Genomic DNA, 20,308 nt, shown 5'->3' with positions numbered 1-20,308 from the left:
AAGAAGGGGATGCTCTCATGTTCTTGGACAGATGCAACTGTCTTTCCAAAAGCTCAGTGGTTTCTTGGTGGACTTGAGGGGGTGACAAAGAGCAATAACCATTTCTTTATGCAAAAGGATCAAATCACATGGACTGGATTATGTTGAAACCATCATCGCTGGAGCTCTGGGGGCTGAAGGCAGGTGATGTGACCTAAGTGAATTACTCTCAGGCTCCAGGCAGCTCTGGGGAGAGGACAATGGCTTGGTTATTTGCATTTGTAGTAAAAACATGATCGACTAGATTCAAAGGAATCCAACTTTTCTTTATATACTTTTTATAGTATATACTGTACTTTATATACTTTTCTATGTTCCACTTTTAAAGGAAAAGGGGGAGGATGACGAAGGATCACATTCTTAACATACAGTCAAAACGGGATCAATAAAGATTCTGTCACTCTTCTGCTCTATTGTAGGAATTGTGCCTGGAGTTGGGTGTGTTTTTGTAAGTAAAGGATATGTTTTTAATTTCCGTTCCAATATACTCGATCAAATTATATCAGGAGTCAGGAAAGTCACATTTTTCATCTCATTGTACTTCACCACTAATTCTATAGCAATAATTCCCGTCTTGGGATTGGTGAGAGGATGGATATCCAGAGGTCCTTGAAACATCTGGATTTGGGAACTAGAGTGTGGGAACTCTCACTGAAGCCCGAGACCCAGTGTCAAAGACCCTTCTTCCACACTGACCGTGACTGCATATTTTATGACATTAAGCAATATTGTCAATTATTTTATGTAGAACTCATCATACTCTTCTGTCTTCCTTTGCATATGTTTGAAAATTTCCACAATAAAACCTTTTTTTAAAAAAAGTCTCCTGCAAGAGCCTGAGTAGCTCAGTTGGTTGAGCCTCTGCCTTCAGCTCAGGTCATGATCCCAGGGTCTTGGGACCGAGCCCCACATCAGGTTCCCTGCTCAGACCCCACCTCACTCATGCTCTCTCTCTCTCTCTCTCTCTCAAATAAATAAAAAAAAATTTTTTTAAGATATTCAAAAAAATTTTTTTAACTTTTAAAAAATGAAGACATCTCCTGCATCCTACAGTGAAGAGTGTAGAATTTTGATCATTTCTTTTGGTTTCTATAAGATCTTATAAAATCAAAGAAAGATAAGTTACTTTAAGAACACTTTATTTGGTTAAGCAGGAATGCAAAGTAATGTTCCAGAAATATATTCCATGAAGACTCAACTATCTCCTTTTATTCTTAATGGCAGGGGAGAGGGGGTTCTACTCTGCCAGAAACATTCATATGCAGTGGTAAATCCTTTTTCCTTTATGGATTATAGACTTTAAAAAGATGCTAATAGTGTTCATGGAAAATCTATGTCCATAAATACATTACTTCAGATTTTTAATAACCCAAGATCATAATTTAGAATAGGGTAAACAGAAACAATTGTGAAACATGATCAAAACAGAAAGAGCTGAGTGTGAGGAGATTTCTGTCCATTTGGTACTGACAAGCACAGCACAGAACAAAACTAGGCACAGCTGGGTAGGGGTCCTCACGGGCATCATGGGTACCATGGGGACGTCAGGGGCCTGCCTAGGATCCTAATCTCCCCAAGGCATTGGCTTTGGGTTCCCAGAAGGATACCACCAGTCCCTTAATGGAGGCCCTGGAGTCTTTCTTTCATTCACTCAGTGAACATCAAGGATCTGACAACCATGGTAGGAAATAGCCTTTGGAGGGGCTTACTCTAGTAGAGAGTCCTGGCCTTCACAGAGCCACGGCCATGAGGGAGGGAGTTAAAACCCAAGTGGGATTTTCATGAGATGAGTCCAGGGACCTCTTTGGGCAGGAGACACTGGCAGGGGCCTAGGTTTGGGAGAGGATTTGCAGAGATGCACAGAGATGCTGTAGGAAACCTTTCCAGACAAAGGGAGGGGCCAAACTACCTTGGGAAGGACAGAGTGCTGGGTGGGTGGGAGGGTTGGCAAACACTGAGAGGATTATTAGCAAGCCCTGCTGGCAGAGCTGTGGGGCGAACTGAAGATGTGGCTACAAAGGATGGGTGACTTCAGTAATTTCCATCGCCAATTGGTTTCTTTAAAAGAATGTAAATTAGGGGGCCTGTCAGTTGGTTAAGTGTCTGCCTTTGGCTCAGGTCATGATCCCATGGTCCTGGGATTGAGTCCCCATCAGGCTCCTTGCTCAACGGGGAGCCTGCTTCTCCCTCTGCCTGCTGATCCCCCTGCTTCTCTTTCAAGTAAATAAATAAAATCATTTTTTAAACATATAATAAAGGAGCACCTGGGTGGCTCAGTGGGTTAAAGCCTCTGCCTTTGGCTCAGGTCATGATCCCAGGGTCCTGGGATTGAGCCCCGCATGGGGCTCTCTGCTCAGTAGGGATCCTGCTTCCTCCTCTCTCTCTCTGCCTGCCTCTCTGCCTACTTGTGAACTCTGTCTGTGAAATAAAATAAATATATCTTTAAAAAATATACAAATTAATTGTAAAAAATGCAGAGAATGTGGAAGGACAGAAGCAAAAAAATGAAAACCTCCCCTTCCCCCAGGCCCACAGTGTGCCTCCAGAACTGTTATTTTTCCCCCCCACTGGTGGGCTGAGATTGCTTTTATTAAAGATACTTGTGTGCAGTTTTATCTCTTTCTATCGTGGAGGCATTGATTTTACTTTTAACTAATTGGAAAGTTAAATAATAGTAAAGGCAATCGCCTGAATGTGGACTTGAAAAAGCACCAGGGCATACATGCAATGGAATATGACTCAGCCATCAGAAAGGATGACTAGCTACCCTTTACATCAACATGGAGGGGATATAAGTGAAGCAGAGAAAGACAGCTTCCCACGGTTTCACTCATCGGTGGAACAGAAGGAAGAGCAGGGAGGACCACAGGGAAGGGAGGGAAATCTGAAGGGGTAGAAATCAGAGAGGGAGATGAACCAGGAGAGACTATGGACCCCAGGAAACAAGCTGAGGGTTTCAGAGGGGAGGGCGGAGGGGGGAGGGATAGCCAGGTGATGGGTATTAAGGAGGCACATGTTGTAATGAGGACTGGGTGTTATATGCAACTGACGAATCACTGAACACTACAGCCAAAACTAATGATGTACTCTACAGTGGCTAACAGAAGATAATAAAATAAGTAAAATAGAATAGAATAAAAATTTTTTAAATGAAAAAGTTCCAGGGACCCCTTGACAATGCCTTTGTACAGCATCTGTCCTAAAAGATTCACGCCAGTACTCCTCAACCCCCATTTGCAAAAGGCCCCCGGGGTGGGGGGGTGAGCCCGTGTCTGAAAGGAGATTTTGCTGTGTGTTTGGAAGCTGCTGGTGGTCATATTCTCCTTCGGCGCCTGAAAGGCATCCTTCAGAGTTTTCCCACATCAGCTGTGGGTGGACGTTTCCCAGATGTACTAAAAAAGACAGACATGACAGCTAAATGCTGTGAGATGGCAGGTCAGCTCCTGAAAGAGGGATGGAGGGGTGACTCTAAGAGTCATCTTCCTTTCTATTGGTGGACTGTCAATGGGGACTGTAGATTAGCTCATAGGACTGGAGTGATGTTAGCAGTTCGATGAGAGACTCTTGTTCTTAGGAAAGATGCATTGACAAGGACCTAATATCTGCATCTTACTCTCAGATAGTCCCTGGAACATGCGTGTATCTATGAAGTATGTTTTCATAAGTATGCATGCATCATATGCATAGAGCGTATGATAAAGCAGATACAGCCAACGTGCTTACATGGGTGAAGGGTATGCAGACCAATGTTGTGCCATTCTTACAAAGTTTTGTAAGTTCAGAATTAAAAACTGCAAACATCCATGTAGCCAAATATCTATGTGGTGACGATGAAATTAGCTTGCACGTTAGTTGTCCTTGTCGCAGAATAGCTTGCTTCTTTGCAGTAATAACCCGTAAATGCTTCACCTTGTGTATATCGTCTTCTAGTCAATTCTAAGGATCTTGAGCACCTTTCCACTCACCCTCTCTGACCCCCCAAGTTCTAGCAAATTTTTCTCAATGCTTCTCCCTTCCACTCTTCCTCAAAATGTGTATTGTCTTCACCACCCTGGCTGGGTCTCCAGTTCTGTGTAGATTGGACCCCCCCCCCACTTGCTTGCCCCTTCCCTCATCTTTCCAGTGAGGGGGTCATTCTTCCTTCCAAAAGCATGGCCCACGTCGGATTACAGCACAGGGTCACCTGCCCAACATAGCAGTGCAGTCTCAAACCCAGGTGACTCTGCTTCCCAAACCATGAGCCTGGCACAGGGACACATCAGCTCAGAGGTATGGGTCAGGATCCTGGCAGGAAACAAACAGCCCATTCAAACCACGTGACTTAAGGGAGCTTGGTGAAGGTGTTACTGACAGGACTGCGGGAAGCACTCTGACCTGTGCCCCCACCCTTCTGTCCCCTCTGCACCCTCGGAAGCTGGGAGCAGAGAGCCCAGATGAGGTGGTGTGCAGATGCCAGCCTCCTGGGCACAAGGAGCAGAACCAGGAGAACACCCAGCATAGGATCCTCTCTGCTGCACATAAGGTAGTGGACTCGGGGATAATGGGCCTGCTGGTATCCCAGCACTAAAGGGAACCAGGCCTGATGTACGTGTCTTATTTAAATATTTGAAACTTCCCACAGACCCAGTCCGTCACCATTGGAGACAACTCTTTTCAGGCCAAACAGGGACATTGTGTGATGTGAGTCCCACGCGGGACCACTGAGGACCCATCTGATGGCAGTAGGACAGCAAATGATTCTCGGGGACTCAACAACGTCCAAGCTAAACGAACTCTCATAATCACAGAGGCTGAGGGGGGTCAGAGGCTCTTAGCTGTCCAACGTTAACACCATGTTATTCCTGTACTCCATGCTCTCGACATACCACTAAAGGACATGAACAGAAATACTGCGGCTGTGTAGGTTGTTGACAGAACAAGGACACACAGCCTGGAGAGAGCTCTGTGCAAAACTAGGTGCCCTCGGGGCACTTGATTCTTAATGAGTTTTTGAGCCTTTTGTGAAGCCTAGAATCCCTGTGGGGTTGTTCTAATTGTTTTACTTTTTATTTGGAAGGGGGATGCCTTCCCCTTTTATTCAGAAGGGGTTCCTGGCTGGCTCCTTTGGTTAAGCGTCTTCGTTTTGGCTCAGGTAGTGATCTCATGGGTCAGGGGATCAGCCCTACACCGGGCTCCGCGTGCAGTGGGGGAGTCTGCTTGAAGATTCTCTCCCTCTGCCCGTCCCCCAACCCGGTGTGCCTGCAAGTGCATACCCGGGCTCTGTCTCCCTCTCAAATAAATAAAGAAACCTTAACAACAACAAGAACAAAAGAACTCTCTGATACCTGTCGCCCGGATCCCCACTGCTAGGATTAGCTTCCTCTGCCTTACTATTTGCATTCTTTCCATGAATCTTTGGTCTAGATATAGATACATAATTTTTTTTCCCTCACTCAATGATGTGTCAGCATCACGACCCTTCACCCCTAAGAGACTTCAGCGTGCGCTCGTCTTACAGAACCAAGGTGCAGGTAGCAACTTCAGCAAGTTGAACGCTGACGTCATCGATCCATCTAATTTCCCCTCCGTGTCCCAGTTTCATCAGTTGAGCCATTTATCTCTTGTGTGGCTTTTCCCTTCCAGCACGGGATCCAGGCTCGGGCTGGGGCTGCGTGTGGTTTCCATCTCTCTTTAGTTGCCCTTGACTTGGAACAGCTCCAAAGTATTTTGCTTTTTGTTTTGGTTTGGTTTTTGTTTGTCTGTTTGTTTTTTGCCTTTTCTGACCTTGCCATTTTTGAAGAATACAGTCCTCTCCCTCCCTTTTTGTTAAAGTTCGCATTTGCCCAATGTTTCCTCCTGACTTAGGTTCTGGCTATGATGAAGTTCTCGAACCTAGGTGAGGTTTGGTGGGGTGAGGTTCGGAGCCGACGGCTAAGAAAGAATTCTTAAGATGTCTTTGGTGCAAAAAGGTGGTTTATTAGAGCACAGGGACAGGACCCATGGGCAGACAGCGATGCTGCTGTGCCATTATCCTGAGGAGTGGCTGGTTATATACACAGGAGTTGGGTAGGTGAGGACAAAGAGGTGTTCAGAAGGGCTATTGGGGTAAAGAAGACTGTCAGGGTATTGAAGACCTGGTTACTATCAAGCCAAGGCCGCTTTCCCTCTAATGAGGCTCTAACATGAAGACAATTGGGAGTCTCCTGGTGGAATGTCACATTCCTCCTATCAAGTGTCCTTGTTAGTGAGATTTAGGTTTAGAAGAAATTTTAACTTTATTTACTTTTCCTTCTACCTCAGCCTCCTTCAGTTTTTATGGAGGGGAGGGTGACATTCGGGCTTGAGGAACTGAGTTATGTGCCTTTGGAAATTGGGCTATTGATAAGGTAACTTCTTTGTTGTAAATCTCAAGGACATTTGTAAACCAAGGGAGACTCCTGCCTTGCAGGATTGTGATCTCTGCAAGTTAACTATTTGTTTTCCTTCTAGGGTAGTCAGGGGTGCCTGAGGACTGTGACATATTACCGAGGGGAGCGGGTGGAGAGGGGGTGCAAGGTGCCAGCTTTTGCTTTGTCCTCAACCAGCCTCCTGCTCCCTCATCAGTTATGTCCCCTGGCTTGGGTACTACCTAAATGACCAGTGTCCCTCTCAACAAAGGTGCAGACCACATCTGCCCCTCCTCCTTTGATGGTGTTCATTTTAATCACCCAAATTGTTGTCTAGTTTCTCCACTGACAAGCTACTCTGTTTTACTCTGCAACTGGTAAGTAGTCTGTGGGGAGACCATGCAGAAATGTTGTCGCTCATGAAAATGATCCCCTGTGTCTGGCTCAGTCAGAAGAACATGCCACTCTCAATCTTGGGGTCGCGAGTTCAAGCCCCATGTTAGGTACAGAGATTACTTAAAAAATAGAATCCTAAAAAAAAAAAAAAAAATAGTTCCCATAGATTGATTGTCATCTGTTTCTGGATCTTACCTGACCCAGACTTCACTATGCATATGCTGATTCTCCCTTCCCAGGACTCCGTTCACATTCTCTGGCAGCTGGCTAGCAAGAGCGCTCCCTTCTCCAGCATTTATTTATCTCTTGGTTATTGGCACAGACACAGAATCTCTGTATTTTTCAGTGGTTTAGAATTCACTTCTGTACCTAAATATTTGGGTGCTTATCTCATCCCCGATTTGACTAACTGAGAGCCCCTTCGATCTGGCTCCTGTGTCTGATGACAGACCCCCAATGGTTATAAAGCACTTTCTTTCTGGCATGACCATGTTCCAGGTTTACGTGGCAGCGATCCTGCCCCCCAGGCTTTGAAGGAACCCTGGTTCCTTGGAGTGATAAGTAAGACTAAGCATCACACCTGGGTGGGAGGTGTGCTCATTGCTGCTGGTGTGTCTTAATGTCTTGCCCTTTTCAGCAGACAAAATGAAGAAATATATGCATGTACACTTGACCCTTGAACAATGCAAATTTGTACCGCACAAATCTACCTGTATGTGTTTTTTCAATACAGTACAGTACCATAAATATATTTTCTCTTCCTTCTGATTTTCTTAATAACATTTTCTTTTCTCTAGCTTACTTTATTATAAGAGTACAATATAAAATACATATAACATACAACATATGTATTTAATCAATTGTTTATGTTAACAATAAGTCTGGTCAACGGTAGGCTACTAGCAGTTAAGTTTGGGGGAGGGGTTGATTCTTTTAAGATTTTATTTATTTATTTGAGAGGCCAGAGCAAGAACAAAAAGCAGCCTGAGCAGGGTGCCTGATGCAGGGCTCGATCGCAGGACCCTGAGATCATGACATGAGCCAAAAGCAAGTACTTAACCAACTGAGCCACCCGGACGCCCCATAATTAAGTTTTTGAGGAGTTAAAAGTTATACACAGATTTTTCAACTGTAGGGGGTCAACACCCTAACCTTGCATTGTTCAAGGTCGACAATATATACATACATATGTACACAGCATACAAATGTACACACATGCGTACCCAAACTAGCAACATACACATACATCTTTTGGAAATCATGATTTTACAGCGACCACTACAATCCCAGTTCATCCTCACAGGCTTTCCCTTGCCTTCTCTCCTTCTGTATTTGTATCTCATTCTTCATCTCTGAAAATCCTGGCTGTCAATAACAGCATTAACACATTCCTGTATTGGCTTAACCTTATAACACATCTAAGATGGACTGGGATTTATCTGCAGGCAAAGACTCCCCTTTCGAATGTCGGTCTTTCATGTAATTATAGTTTAAATCTGTTGAATCATTCCTACTTAATGACAAATGGAAACCAATCATTTAATATATAGATATATAGTCTCTATCTCCCTTATTCTTTGTCAACAGCCCTGCAAGCTTTAGGAAGAGCCATTCCAACTTTTCTGAGAAAGCTACATAGTCCCCACCTGTGGTAAAATGTGTCTGTGTTCCATTTAATTTCATATACAATTTGAATGTTGTCAAAGGAACACTGTTGCTTTAAACTCTGTAACCAAGCCAAATTCTAAAAGAAACCAGTTGCTACGGCAACTGGGCAAAGAGTTAATTAATTCATCAGTCATTATATGCAGATTAATCTGTCTAACTGAGTTACAAAGGAGGTAGGCTTGTTTGAGTTTTCCTTTTGGAATTAGAGGAAGAAGAATGGTGTGTTTTATTTCATTTTGTTTTTAATCTGTATGGGCTGAAGAGTTCCTTCTAGAAAAAGCACAGGCCTTGTGATCAGACAGGTGCTCAGCTCTTTCAGGACGCTGTGGGGCCTTCAGGCCAACAGCCTTATCTGCAAAATGTGGGTAATAACGGGCATCTTGTAGGCTGCTGTGATGATCAGAGAAGATGCCAGACATGAAGCACTTTTCAGTGTCTTTTTAAAATTAAGATGAAAGGTGACTAGCAAAGTTAAGCATGCATTTCTCCAGGAAGGGAAATTATATATTTTCTTTGCTTTTACCATTGGCCACACACACCCCTATGGGATCCCTCTGCAATCTCCAGAATTCAGAGAAATTTACCGCGTTTACTTGACTGCATGTCTGTCCCTCTCTACTAGACTAGTAAACTTCTTGAGATGGCGGATAATGTCTGATTAATCCTTACAATCTCTAGGCTATGTGTGTCTAGGCTTTCAAAAGAATACTTAATGGAGAATGAATGAATGTAAATGTACCACTATAAAACATCCTTCCCGGGGGGCGCGTGGGTGGTTCAGCGGTTAAGCATCTGCCTTCCGCTCACATTATGATCACAGGGTCCTGGGATGGAGCCCCATGTCAGGCTCCTTACTTAGTAGGGAGTCTGATTCTCCCTCTCCCACTTCCCCTGCTTGTGTTCCCTCTCTCGCTGTCTCTCTCTCAGTCAAATAAATAAATAAAATCTTTTTTTTTTTTTAAGCATCCTTTCAACCTCCATCTGTCCTTCCTGCTCTATATTGCCACCTTCTGGTAAAGGGCTACAATTGCAGCAAATGGAGTCCCTTAACTATATAAATCAGAAAAGTCCCAACGAATATCCTGAAACCATAACGGAGAAAGATTCTCTACTCCACCATTGTCATTATGAAGATTCTACATGCGATTTTTTCCTGTTTTTCTTCTGGTTAAATACACATAACATAAAATTTACCACATTCACCATTTTTAAGGGTAAAGTTCTGTGACACTAGGTGCATTCCCATTGTTGTGCCCAGCCACTGCCTCCATCCATCTGCAGAATTTGTCATCTCCCCAAACAGAAAGTCTGTGCCCATTAAACACTAACCCCCCAGCCCCAGGCAACCACCGTTCTAGTTTCTGTCTCTAGGAATCTGACCACTCAAGGTCCCTCACAGAAGTGGGATCATACAGTAAATGTCCTCTTGTGACTGGCTTTTCTCACTTAGCATAATGTCTTTAAGGTTTATCCACATTGCAGCATATTTTAGAATGCCCTCTTTTTTTTTTTTTCTTTAGAAAGAGTGAGTGCGAGTGGAGGGACAGGCAGAGGGAGACAGAATCCTCAAGCAGGCTCCTTGCTCAGAACGGAGCCCCACATGGGGCTCAATCTCATGAGCCTGAGATCATGACTTGAGCCAAAAATCAGGGTGGGCACTTAACCCCCTGTGCCCCAAATGTCCTTCCTCTTTAGAGCAGACTACTATTTTATCAGACACATAGTCCACATTTTGTTTATCCACTCATCCATCACCTATGCCTTTTTTTTTTTCCATTTCCAACCTGTCTCATTGACTTTATGTTCCTACCTAGAAGCTAGTACTTTGCTCAGCTGAGTACCTAAGCCCTCAACAAATCCATGTTGACTGTACCGTATGTCATTGCTTGTGTGTTCGCTTACTAGAAAACAATCAGGAGCTCCTCCAGGACAACATGCTGCCTCACATAGAGAAGTTAAATGGCTATGTATTTGTTACATGAATGTTGAATGATAATAATTGCTACATTCATGGAGACCTCGCTATTCGCCAGGCATTGTGATAAGATGACTGGATTCCTATCATTCTCACCATAACTCTGTGAGGTGAGTGCCACTGTCCTCACCCATTTACAGAGAAAGAAGCAGAACCACACGGCAAATGACGGACCTGAGTCCAGCCATTCCTGCTCAGCAGCCCATGCTCTTAACCGCTAAGCTACACACACCATAGTAGAGCTTTTGCCTTAAGAGAAATTGCAGTACCAAGAATCTATATTTTCCTGTGGCTCATTGGGTTCACCCCACCTGAGACAGTGTTTGCTGTGTGTCCCTCCGCCTCCTCTAAAGTACCTATTCCCTCTCCTTTGCTTTTACTTACGCAGATCCTCCTGGCCTGAAGTGTACTCCTTCTCCCTACCCGGTCCAACCCCCTTTTTCAAGACACACCTGGGGTCCCTTCCCCTTGGAGAAGCTTTTGCCATTCCCATGGACCCTCCCATCCCTGCAGGGGCCCTACCACACCTTTCGGCGCTGGGTGCCCATAGACTGTCACACCTTGCCCTCTGAATGGTGTAAGTGTGCCAGTCTGATATCCCCCAACTGCTCAAGGAGGTAATAAATTGGCCTCAGAGTCTCCTTACCCTTTTGGTGGTACATCTCTACAGATGATAGCCTGTAAGAAGAAATAAACACAAGTTCAATGCCATGAATCTAAGTTGTGTAGATTTAAAAAAAAAAAAATTGGATCCTCTTAGCTATCTTGCTTTACAGCATCCTGTTACTGGATTTGCTTAAATTCTGAGAACAGTTCTAAGACAGGTAGACATTGCTGAAGTCCGACCCTGAATCGGTGTGTCAAACCCAGGATTCTTGTCTCCATACCTCGTGAAGCTCTGACCTTGCACAGGGATACCTCGCTGACACCAGGAGAGGGTTGGCAAGCATTTAAAATGCAGATGGCATTGTTTGTCTCTTTTTGTTCCAAATCAGGGGAAGAGGGTAATTCACTTTATTTAAAAAAAAAAAAAATAGGTTTGTGGGGAGGGTATGTGCTATGGTGAGTGCTGTGAAGTGTGTAAACCTGGCAATTCACAGACCTGTACCCCTGGGGATAAAAATATATTATATGTTTATTAAAAATAAAAAGAAAGAAAGAAATGTATTTTTTTTAAAAATTGGTTTGAAGAGAACTCTAAATCATTGGACACATTCTTATAACCCCAGAGACTGCATGAGATTGAATCTTTAAAAACAAACAAACAAACAAACAAACAAACAAAAACTTGCGGGGTGCCTGGGTGGCTCAGTGAGTTAAGCGTCTCCTGTCGGCTCAGGTCATGATCTCAGGGTCCTAGGATGGAAGCCCCTATCATGCTCCCTGCTCAGTGGGGAGCCTGCTTGGATTCCCTCTCTTGCTGTCTTTCTCTCTCTCTCTGTCAAATAAGTAAAAATCTTTTAAAAAATTAAATTAAACCATGATTCAAAATTCGCAAAACAAAGTGTAAATGAAATTTAAATAATTATGCGCTAACGCTTGAGAGGTCCTGTCTTAAATATCAACCAGAGTAAAGAACCCATCCCTCTGTTTGACCTTTGTCCTTTTGTCCCAAACTCTGTGCCTTTGCAATCCTCCTCCGGGGACCCAGGGCCTCCTCTGCCCTCCTAGGGAGGCGCAGGCGGTTCCCCGACCCGGCCACCGCCCCCTCTACGGGCAGGCAGCTGTGCGGCGGCCCTGGCTCTCCGCACGCAGGTGGGTGTGCGCATCTCGGTGAGGGCGATGCTGCCACAGCCGTTGCCTGGCAACAGAGGCCTGCACCGCCCGCGGCTCCAGGCTGCTCTCTGTGCTCCCCAAAAGGCCCGCTCCTGCCACTGCAGGTGAGCCAGCTGGAATTTGGGGTTCCGATCCCATGGTTTAAAACACCAAGGATTGATTTTCCAGACCAGACTAGGAGAAGGCCAGATGATTGGATTAAAGGGAGGGAGGGAGAAGGAGTCTTTTCTTTTCTTTTCTTTTCTTTTTTTTTTATTATTTGACAGACAGAGATCACAATTAGGCAGAGAGGCAGGCAGAGAGAGAGGAAGGGAAGCAGGCTCTCCGCTCAGCAGAGAGCCTGATGTTGGGCGCGATCCCAGGACCCTGGGATCATGACCTGAGCCGAAGGCAGAGGCTTTAACCCACTGAGCCACCCAGGCACCCCAAGGCGTCTTGATCTCCTACCTGATAACAGACTAGATAAAGCTGCCTTTGCATGTCTCACTAAAAAAAGTTGCATCACTGTAAATGGCCATTACTTTTCTGTTTGGAATGTTCAGCGGCATGTTGTGAAACACACTAAACGTGCCCCTGTTAAGTCAGGATTCAAGGGTTTATATCCCAGATACACTGCTTACTCGCCCCTCAAAGCCTCTGTAAAGTAATGGCAACAATAGTTCCTTTTAGGGTTATTGCAAATGCTACAGAAATTACACCATGGGAAGGACTAGCGCAGTGCTGGCGGTCAGTGACCAACTAGGAGACGCTATTTTACATGGAACCTATTATTCTTGTATTGATATATTAACTTCTTGGGTGTAGTATTCATCATATAGGATCATCTAAATCTTACTGGAATTCCAAATATAAAAATGTATCTTTAAGCCTGTTTAATGATAAACTTAGGGATATTAAAATACTTAAGAGTTTATTTGAGCAAAACTTGATTCAAATCAGGCAGCATCCCATCTAACTGAAAGAAAGGAGCTTGGAGGAGCTGGGCAAAATGAAAGACTTTCATAACCAGCATAGAGCAGAAACAAGGACAGAACTCTAGGTTAAAAAGCAGGTTGGTTATTGTAAGGTGACAGTGGTGTATGAAGCAGATTACCTAACATGTGCTCATTGGGTGATTGCGGATTGACGGGTTTAAGATTTCATTTCTAGGGAAGTCAAAACTGTAATTAATTCTAAGTTTGGTCATGTGGGGCTAGCATAAGCATCTCGATTTGGAGCCCCTTGTCTTGTTTTTTGACACCCCTAATTCCTAGATCTGAACAAATGGAAACTTTTTGCTGCATTTTTAGGGTAACTAAATTATCAGGCTATCTGAAAAGTGTAGCTTTGGGGTTCTAATTTAATTCTCCCTTTATGAGTTTCCTTGGGATTTGTTTTGAAATTTTCTTCCAACTGTTTATAAAAGTCGTTGGCATTAAAGATGCCTCAGTGGTTGGCTTAGTGGCTTAAGCATCTGCCTTTGGCTCAGATCATGATCCTGGGATGCCGGGATCCCAGGTAGTCCCGCATCAGACTTCTTGTTCAGTGAGGAGCCTGCTTCTCTCTCTCCTCCCTGCTTGTGCTCTCTCTCACTATCTCTCTCACTATCTCTGTCTCTCTCTCTCTCTCGCACGCGCAAATAAGTAAATAAAATCTTTTTAAAAATCTTGGCATTAAGAAAACTGACAAGTCCTTATGAACATCCCACGATACTATGCAATTTTTATATACCTTTTCTTGCCTCCTGAGTGCCCACATCACCCGCAGTATATGCTGGGTTGATATTATTATGCGTGAACATTTGTGTTAACTCCAAGTGCAAGGCCAGGCAATGGTGAGAATAATCCCCTCCCACAAAACTCGAACCTTTCACCTAGCTCAGCATATAGTATGGCACTGTATGTTTGCTTCTGCCTGTGTCCAGAAGAGTAATTTATTACTCTTGTTTTTTAAGAAAGTATTAATATTTTCAGCATAGTACCAAACAGGACAAGTGCTTCCTGAACTTAAAATCTGATGACAAAATGCCTTTCATGAGACCCCTCCCCTCTTGGAGCAGGAGTTCTCTTTGACTTTCAGGAATTCATTCACCCATTTGACAAAGATCCATGGGGCACCTCCTTCTGGCCACACACAGGACAGACACAGGTGCAGCAGATGGAAAGTACAGACTCAGGCCCCGCCCTCATGGAGGCCAAGGTCTAGCTGACTTTGGGAAAAGCTGTACATAAACCATTACAATTCAAGGAGCTGGTGGGATGATGGAGCATGGGGAGAGGCCTAACACTGAAGATGGAGGGAGTAGTGAGCCTAGAAGGGTAACTAGGAGGTGGCCAACTGAAGAAGATATCCCAGATATTCCAGAAAGCAGCAGCATGTGAACCCAATGGATAAGCCAAGGTGTTCCAGAAGTCCACAGGGTTGGAAGGAGACTCAGGGCAGTGCTGGGAAGGGGTGACCCTTAAGAGCTGAGGCCACAGAGTTTACACCAACCCAGTCTTGATGGATCATGGTCGAGGACTTGATGGTGGTGGGGACAGACATGGTAGATCTGTGCTGTTACTGTGGCAACATGGGGCACTAGACTATGAGCTGGAGACCATTGCCAAAATCCACGTTAGATTAGTGATCTAAGACCCTAGTAATGGAAGACAGTGGAAGAGACAGCTGGTGTTTAGGAAACTGACTCCATGGGACACAGGAACTGTTTGGGTTGGGGAAAAGGAAAAGGAGTCAGGAATGAGTCCCATGTTCTGGTTTGGAATCAGAGACCCTTATCACAGAGAGAGAACGGATAGGATATGGGCTGGAGATGTGAGGGGAGACAGGGCATGAACTCAGCCTTTGGCAGGCAGAACTGGGGATCTATGTCAGGGAGATGAAAGTGGAGGTCTGTTCCAGGATGGCAGGGGACAAGAGGGTGAGTTGAGCTGGAGATGTGATGTGGCTGCAGTCTGAGCTGTGTGCATAGACTATGGAGGGCACAGTCAGCCCTGCCAGAAGTGTGTGTGTCCAGGGAAAGAGGGTGGGTGGGGCCCCAGACACCTACACCAGCCAGAGGGTGGGCAGAGCATCAAAACCACCGTGACATGCCAGCCAAAGGGCCAGACAGTCTCAAAGGACCGTCAGTGCCAGCTCCATGGAGAGGTCAAAGAAAGCAAAGACCCAAGTTCTCAGATGAAGGTTAGTGCCTGGGAGGCCACTAATGCCCCTAAAGAGAATATTTTGAGCGTAGGGAGGGGGGGCCAAAGCCAGGATCCTAGGGCTGAGGTGTGAACAGGAGGTCAGGAAGGACAGGCCCGAGTCAGATTCCCTTTATAACTCTTTGGCTGCTGTGAGTAGGAGGGGTACATGGTGGCCCTAACAAGGAGCCTGCGACATAAGGAGGTGCTGTTGGGTTTGAATGAGACACACTGACAAGTAAGGCTGGCTGTGCCCCCTCGGGGTGCGGGCTACAGAGGGAAGAGGGCAGCAGAGCGTCGGAAGCCCCCCCCCACCACCACACACACACACGCCGGGTGCCATTTGCTCTCTGTAAAGAAGATCGGGCCTTGCTGAATGTGAGAGAAATGTGGGTTGGGAGAAAACTGGAGCACTTGAAGACAGACGAACAAGGCCACATAGAAGAATCAGTGTGCAGGGCCTTGAGGCCCCCCAGAGCCTGGAGACCATCACTGTGCCCCAACAGTGCCACAGGAAAGGAGGTGATCTCTGTCCCGGACTTCTAAGTCATCCTTCCCTCAAGTCCAAGCATGCGAGTGCAAAGCTGCGGCGGACTGACCGTCTAGGCAAGGTGGTGGTAGCAGTAATCGAGGAACTCGCACTCAGCACCGTGGATGAGAACGCGGACCGGTCTCTACGCTCTTTGGTTCCGGGGCTACAGTGCCAAAGTTCGAGGCCGCAGTGTCTCCTAGGAAAGGAGTAGAGCGGCTCTGAGAACTGCGAAGGAGAAACGGGGGCTGGAGAGAAAGACAAGAGGCTAAGGGAGGCGGCGGCGTGGGTGCGCTGGAATAGTCTAGAAAATGAACGGAACAAAGGCGGTGTGACTGGTGAGCCTCTTACCGATCCTCCTCCCTGATAGAATATGCATGATCCTGAGCGAGTCCTCGCCTGCCTGGGAGCAGGGAGGCGTCCGAGGCAACGGCGGGGAGCGCACGCCCAGACCCAGTCTCCCGGGCTCGGGGTGCGAGAGAGGCACGCGGCCGAGGTGCGGACCCGGCGCGGGTGAGCCTCCCGCGGGCCCGGCTCGTAGACGTCAGCTCCCGACCCCTCCAGCCCCAGTAGCGCTAGTGCCCCCGGAGAGATCCCCGCGAGCAGGCCAGCTCCCCTTCCCTGCCGCGCGGAGGCCCCCGGGTCGCTCGGAACCGGGAGGGGGCGCGCGTCCGACGGCGGAGGCGGCGTAGGGCGCGAGCGGACCGGCAGGTGCGCACAGTCGCCGGGAGGGGACGGGACCCGCGCGCTCCGTGTCCCCGCGCCGCTGTCCGCCCGCACCCGGCGGGGGCGGAACCTCCTCTCGCTCCCTCGCGGGGCGCTTCCCCTGCAGCGCAGGCGGAGGCGGGGCTGAGCCGGGCTGAGCGCGGCGGGCGGCGCGCGGTGCGGACGGCGGGCGCAGCGCCACCCTGGCTGGCTCCAACAGAGCCCGGTGCTCTCGGCCCCCGTCTCCCTTCATTGTGTGCGATTTGTCCAGCAGAGAATTCTAAACCTGTATCTTTAAAAAAAAAAAAAAAAAAAAAAAAAAAAAAAGGATCTGTTGGGCTCCGCGCGTCTTCCTCGCATCCTTTTTAGTTGCGAGTTTGCGGTGGGCAGAGGGAGGGAGAAGGAACGCCCGTTCCGATCGGCAAACACCGAGAGACCAGAGCATCTCTTTCAGCGGCAAGGAAGAGAAGCCGTCGCAGGATCCACACACATCTACAACTCTCTATTGCTTTTTGTGCAAATACCTAAGTCTGCCTGACGTCCATCCAAGCGGGCAGGCATGGGGTGTCTGGGCAACAGCAAGACGGCGGAAGACCAGGGCGTCGATGAAAAAGAACGACGCGAGGCCAACAAGAAGATCGAGAAACAATTGCAGAAGGAGCGTCTGGCTTATAAAGCGACCCACCGCCTGCTGCTACTGGGTAAGGCCGGAGGGCGCGCGGCGGCTCCCGGCCCTAGCGGAGCGCACTGCCCGGAGCGCAGCGAGCGCGAGGGCCGGGCGGGCAGGGCCAGGCGGGGGCCGCGCTCACCGCCGCCCGCCGCCGGGACCCGCTCGCTCCTCCAGGCGCCAGCTGTCGTGTACTGGAAAATGCCTACGCTGGGGTAGGGCGATTGCCCTCCGTGGGGGGGGGGGGGGGGGGGCAGGAGAGATGACGACGGCGTTGGGCCACAGACCCCAGCATTCTTTTTGTTTGTTTGCAGGGGCTGGTGAGTCTGGGAAGAGCACGATTGTCAAACAAATGAGGATCCTGCATGTCAATGGATTTAATCCTGAGTAAGGAATGATCCATTTCGCTTTTGCTTCCAAACTGCATGCAAACTTTTTCACTTCTCTCCAGCATTTCCAAACGTGCTTTCTCTGAATAGTTAATTTGATCATCGAATAAGACCTTTTTGGGGGAAGGGGGATTGAGAGAGAAGCGTGTTGTTGAATTTGGTATATGTAGGCAAATCTTTCTTTTGGTAGCATCTAGATAAAAAAAATGACATAACTTGCTTAACAAAATATGATCGATTAAATGTTCTTGCGATGTTGGTCTGTGCTGCATTTCTTAACCAATGTCAGTATACACTCTTCTCTATATCCTTGGTCTGTCTCTATTTCAATACGTAACAATCAACAGATGGCCAAATCAAGTAAAATAGATTTACAAGTGTAGCTGTAGAGTTTTTATATCCAGTTTTCATAACAACTTAGCCATGCTTTGTGTAACCTGTGTAGTTGCTTAAAACTACATTGTAATGTATGCATTCAAGTTTGCTTAGTGTACAAATTAGGAAAGAAGTATGGTTTCCTTTCCCAGTTAAAAACTATGCAGCTGCTGTTTTGGGGGTTGATGTTGACCTCTAAGAAAACCAGTCTAGCCCCATGCTGTAGCTGGAAGTTTAAAATCCCACTCAACGGATTCAGGTCAGTGCTAAAGATAAATTAAATTAATAACAATTCTCTTTTAATACAGAGAGAAGAAACAGAAAATTCTGGACATCCGGAAAAATGTTAAAGATGCTATTGTGGTAAGGATTTTTTTTAATGTTTGGTTAATAGAAAGGAAAGTAGAAAGTTAAATACTCTGCTCTCTAAAACTGTATAGACAAGAATTACATACTTTAGTTGTCATACAAGGAGCCTAAATATTATATTTATCCATATTTTTTTTCTTCATTCCATTTTAGACAATTGTTTCAGCAATGAGTACGATCATACCTCCCGTTCCGCTAGCCAACCCAGAAAACCAATTCCGATCAGACTATATCAAGAGTATAGCTCCTATCACCGACTTTGAATATTCCCAGGTAAGTAAATCCTTCTTGAAATATTTTAAATGGTGGAAGAGGGAACCATTTTCAATGAGATTGCTTGAAAATCCATGTTAATATTATTTTATCTTTGGCTTTCTTCAAAATCGAGCTCTCTGCCTAAGAAAAATGCTTTCCTTCATGCCAAAATATTAACATTTGTTAAAAATGTTAAAGACAAAAGGGTTGTAAGAAATGCTTTTATGAAGGTATTGGTGATATAGGTAATCAGGAAAATAGCCTATCTTTGAGAAATATGGGTAGTACTTTTTTCTATGTGTATTTCTAAATTAACAATGAGGCAGTTTCCCAGAGAACAAAAGAATAGAAGTGACATGAGCAGAGAGAAATAGTTATGGTGACTGCTTCCGTGGGGATAATAGAATAGAATTCAGTTCACTCTTAAGATGAGTATCCTATGGCTCCAATGAGAAGAGAATGCATGCTATAAAGAACATAGATCACTTCTGAACGTTTATTCAATGATGGGGGGAAAACATAGTTTGCCTCGCATCTGCAATATTTTGGGCCGTTTTCCTAATTCCTTGGATAGCAGTATTGCTTATGTGAAAGGGTGAAATGAATAATAATTTTCTCTTGTTTTGTTTACATACGTATTCTTAGAATATTGTTATTTCGTCATTTGATTAAGCATGCGCCAAAGGAAAATATACTTGTTAGATTTCTCAGAAAGTCATTTTTCTTACAGTTGTGCCAAAAGAGCATATTTGTGTGTGTGCCTGTGTGTGTGTGTGTGTGTGTGTGTGTGTACTCCCAACAGTAACAGAATTTTAAAGGGTTCCTTGCCTAGCACAGTGCTCTTGAGACATTTTGCATTCTTACAATCCCCTCTTTGAAAGGAAGGTGATGCAGAAAGCAGCGTGTAAAATAGATGGGTCCTGCCCGGCTCTGACTGAGGTCTGGGCCAGTGTGCACCTGCTCAGCTCTACTCCGCTCACTTTAGCAGAGCACCCTTGTCTCGGAGCTTTTGTAGCAGGATGGTAGATAAGAGTGACCCTTTTTGTGGAACATAAGGAATAGCATGGAGGACGTTCGGAGAAGGAAGGGAAAAATGAAGGTGGGCGCGGGAAATGGAGGGGGAGAGGAACCATGAGAGACCATGGACTCCAAGAACCAAACCGAGGGTTTCAGAGGGGAGGTGGGGGGGGGGCATGGATAAGCCTGGAGATGGGTATTAAGGAGGGCGCATATTACATGGAGTACCGGGTGTTACACGCAAAGAGTGAATCATGGAACACGACAGCAAAACCTAATGATGTACCGTATGGTGACTAATATAATAATAGTAATAAAAAGAATGACCCTTTTGAAAGCTTTTATGTGCATCCTCTCCTGTGATTTTTGCATCTGATAAGCATTCCAGGGTAGCTACCAAGAGTTCTAGAATTTCTAACAGGAAGGAGTTGGAGGTGGCAAACTGGCTAGAAAAGGGGGTTGGGTGTCTGCGGCAGCTGGCACCCTTTCTTTACTGAACTGTGTCTTTAACTGGATGGCTTAGAGGGGTAAAAGGAGTTGACAGGACGGAGGTGTCCGGGTAGGACTAAAGTAGTGATTCAGCTGGCTAGAGCTATAGGGTGTCATCCAGGACTGTGTGACA

At 46.0% G+C, this 20,308-nt stretch overlaps 1 protein-coding gene across 2 annotated transcripts in view; it reads left to right on the top strand.

Annotated features, from left to right (window-relative positions):
• The window catches only part of GNAL (G protein subunit alpha L), a 144,795-nt gene that overhangs the window by 24,023 nt on the left and 100,464 nt on the right, over positions 1 to 20,308 (top strand). Inside the window, exons 1-4 of one of the 2 annotated variants that reach the window (XM_004742689.3) lie at positions 16,767 to 17,315; positions 17,596 to 17,668; positions 18,354 to 18,408; positions 18,568 to 18,687. In XM_004742689.3, the coding sequence (XP_004742746.1) occupies positions 17,174 to 17,315; positions 17,596 to 17,668; positions 18,354 to 18,408; positions 18,568 to 18,687 (390 nt within the window). In that variant the 5' untranslated portion in view covers positions 16,767 to 17,173. Of the gene's footprint in view, positions 1 to 16,766; positions 17,316 to 17,595; positions 17,669 to 18,353; positions 18,409 to 18,567; positions 18,688 to 20,308 lie in introns of those variants that run through there. The other variant, XM_045065365.1, reaches the window with a different exon arrangement.

This window comes from Mustela putorius, unplaced genomic scaffold (genome assembly GCF_011764305.1).
Source record: "Mustela putorius furo isolate JIRA1106 unplaced genomic scaffold, ASM1176430v1.1 tig00003858_pilon_pilon_pilon, whole genome shotgun sequence".
Classification (NCBI taxonomy): domain Eukaryota; kingdom Metazoa; phylum Chordata; class Mammalia; order Carnivora; family Mustelidae; genus Mustela; species Mustela putorius.
The sequence above is the reverse complement of the archived record's forward strand: the minus strand, read 5'-3'. Positions and strand labels throughout refer to the sequence as shown.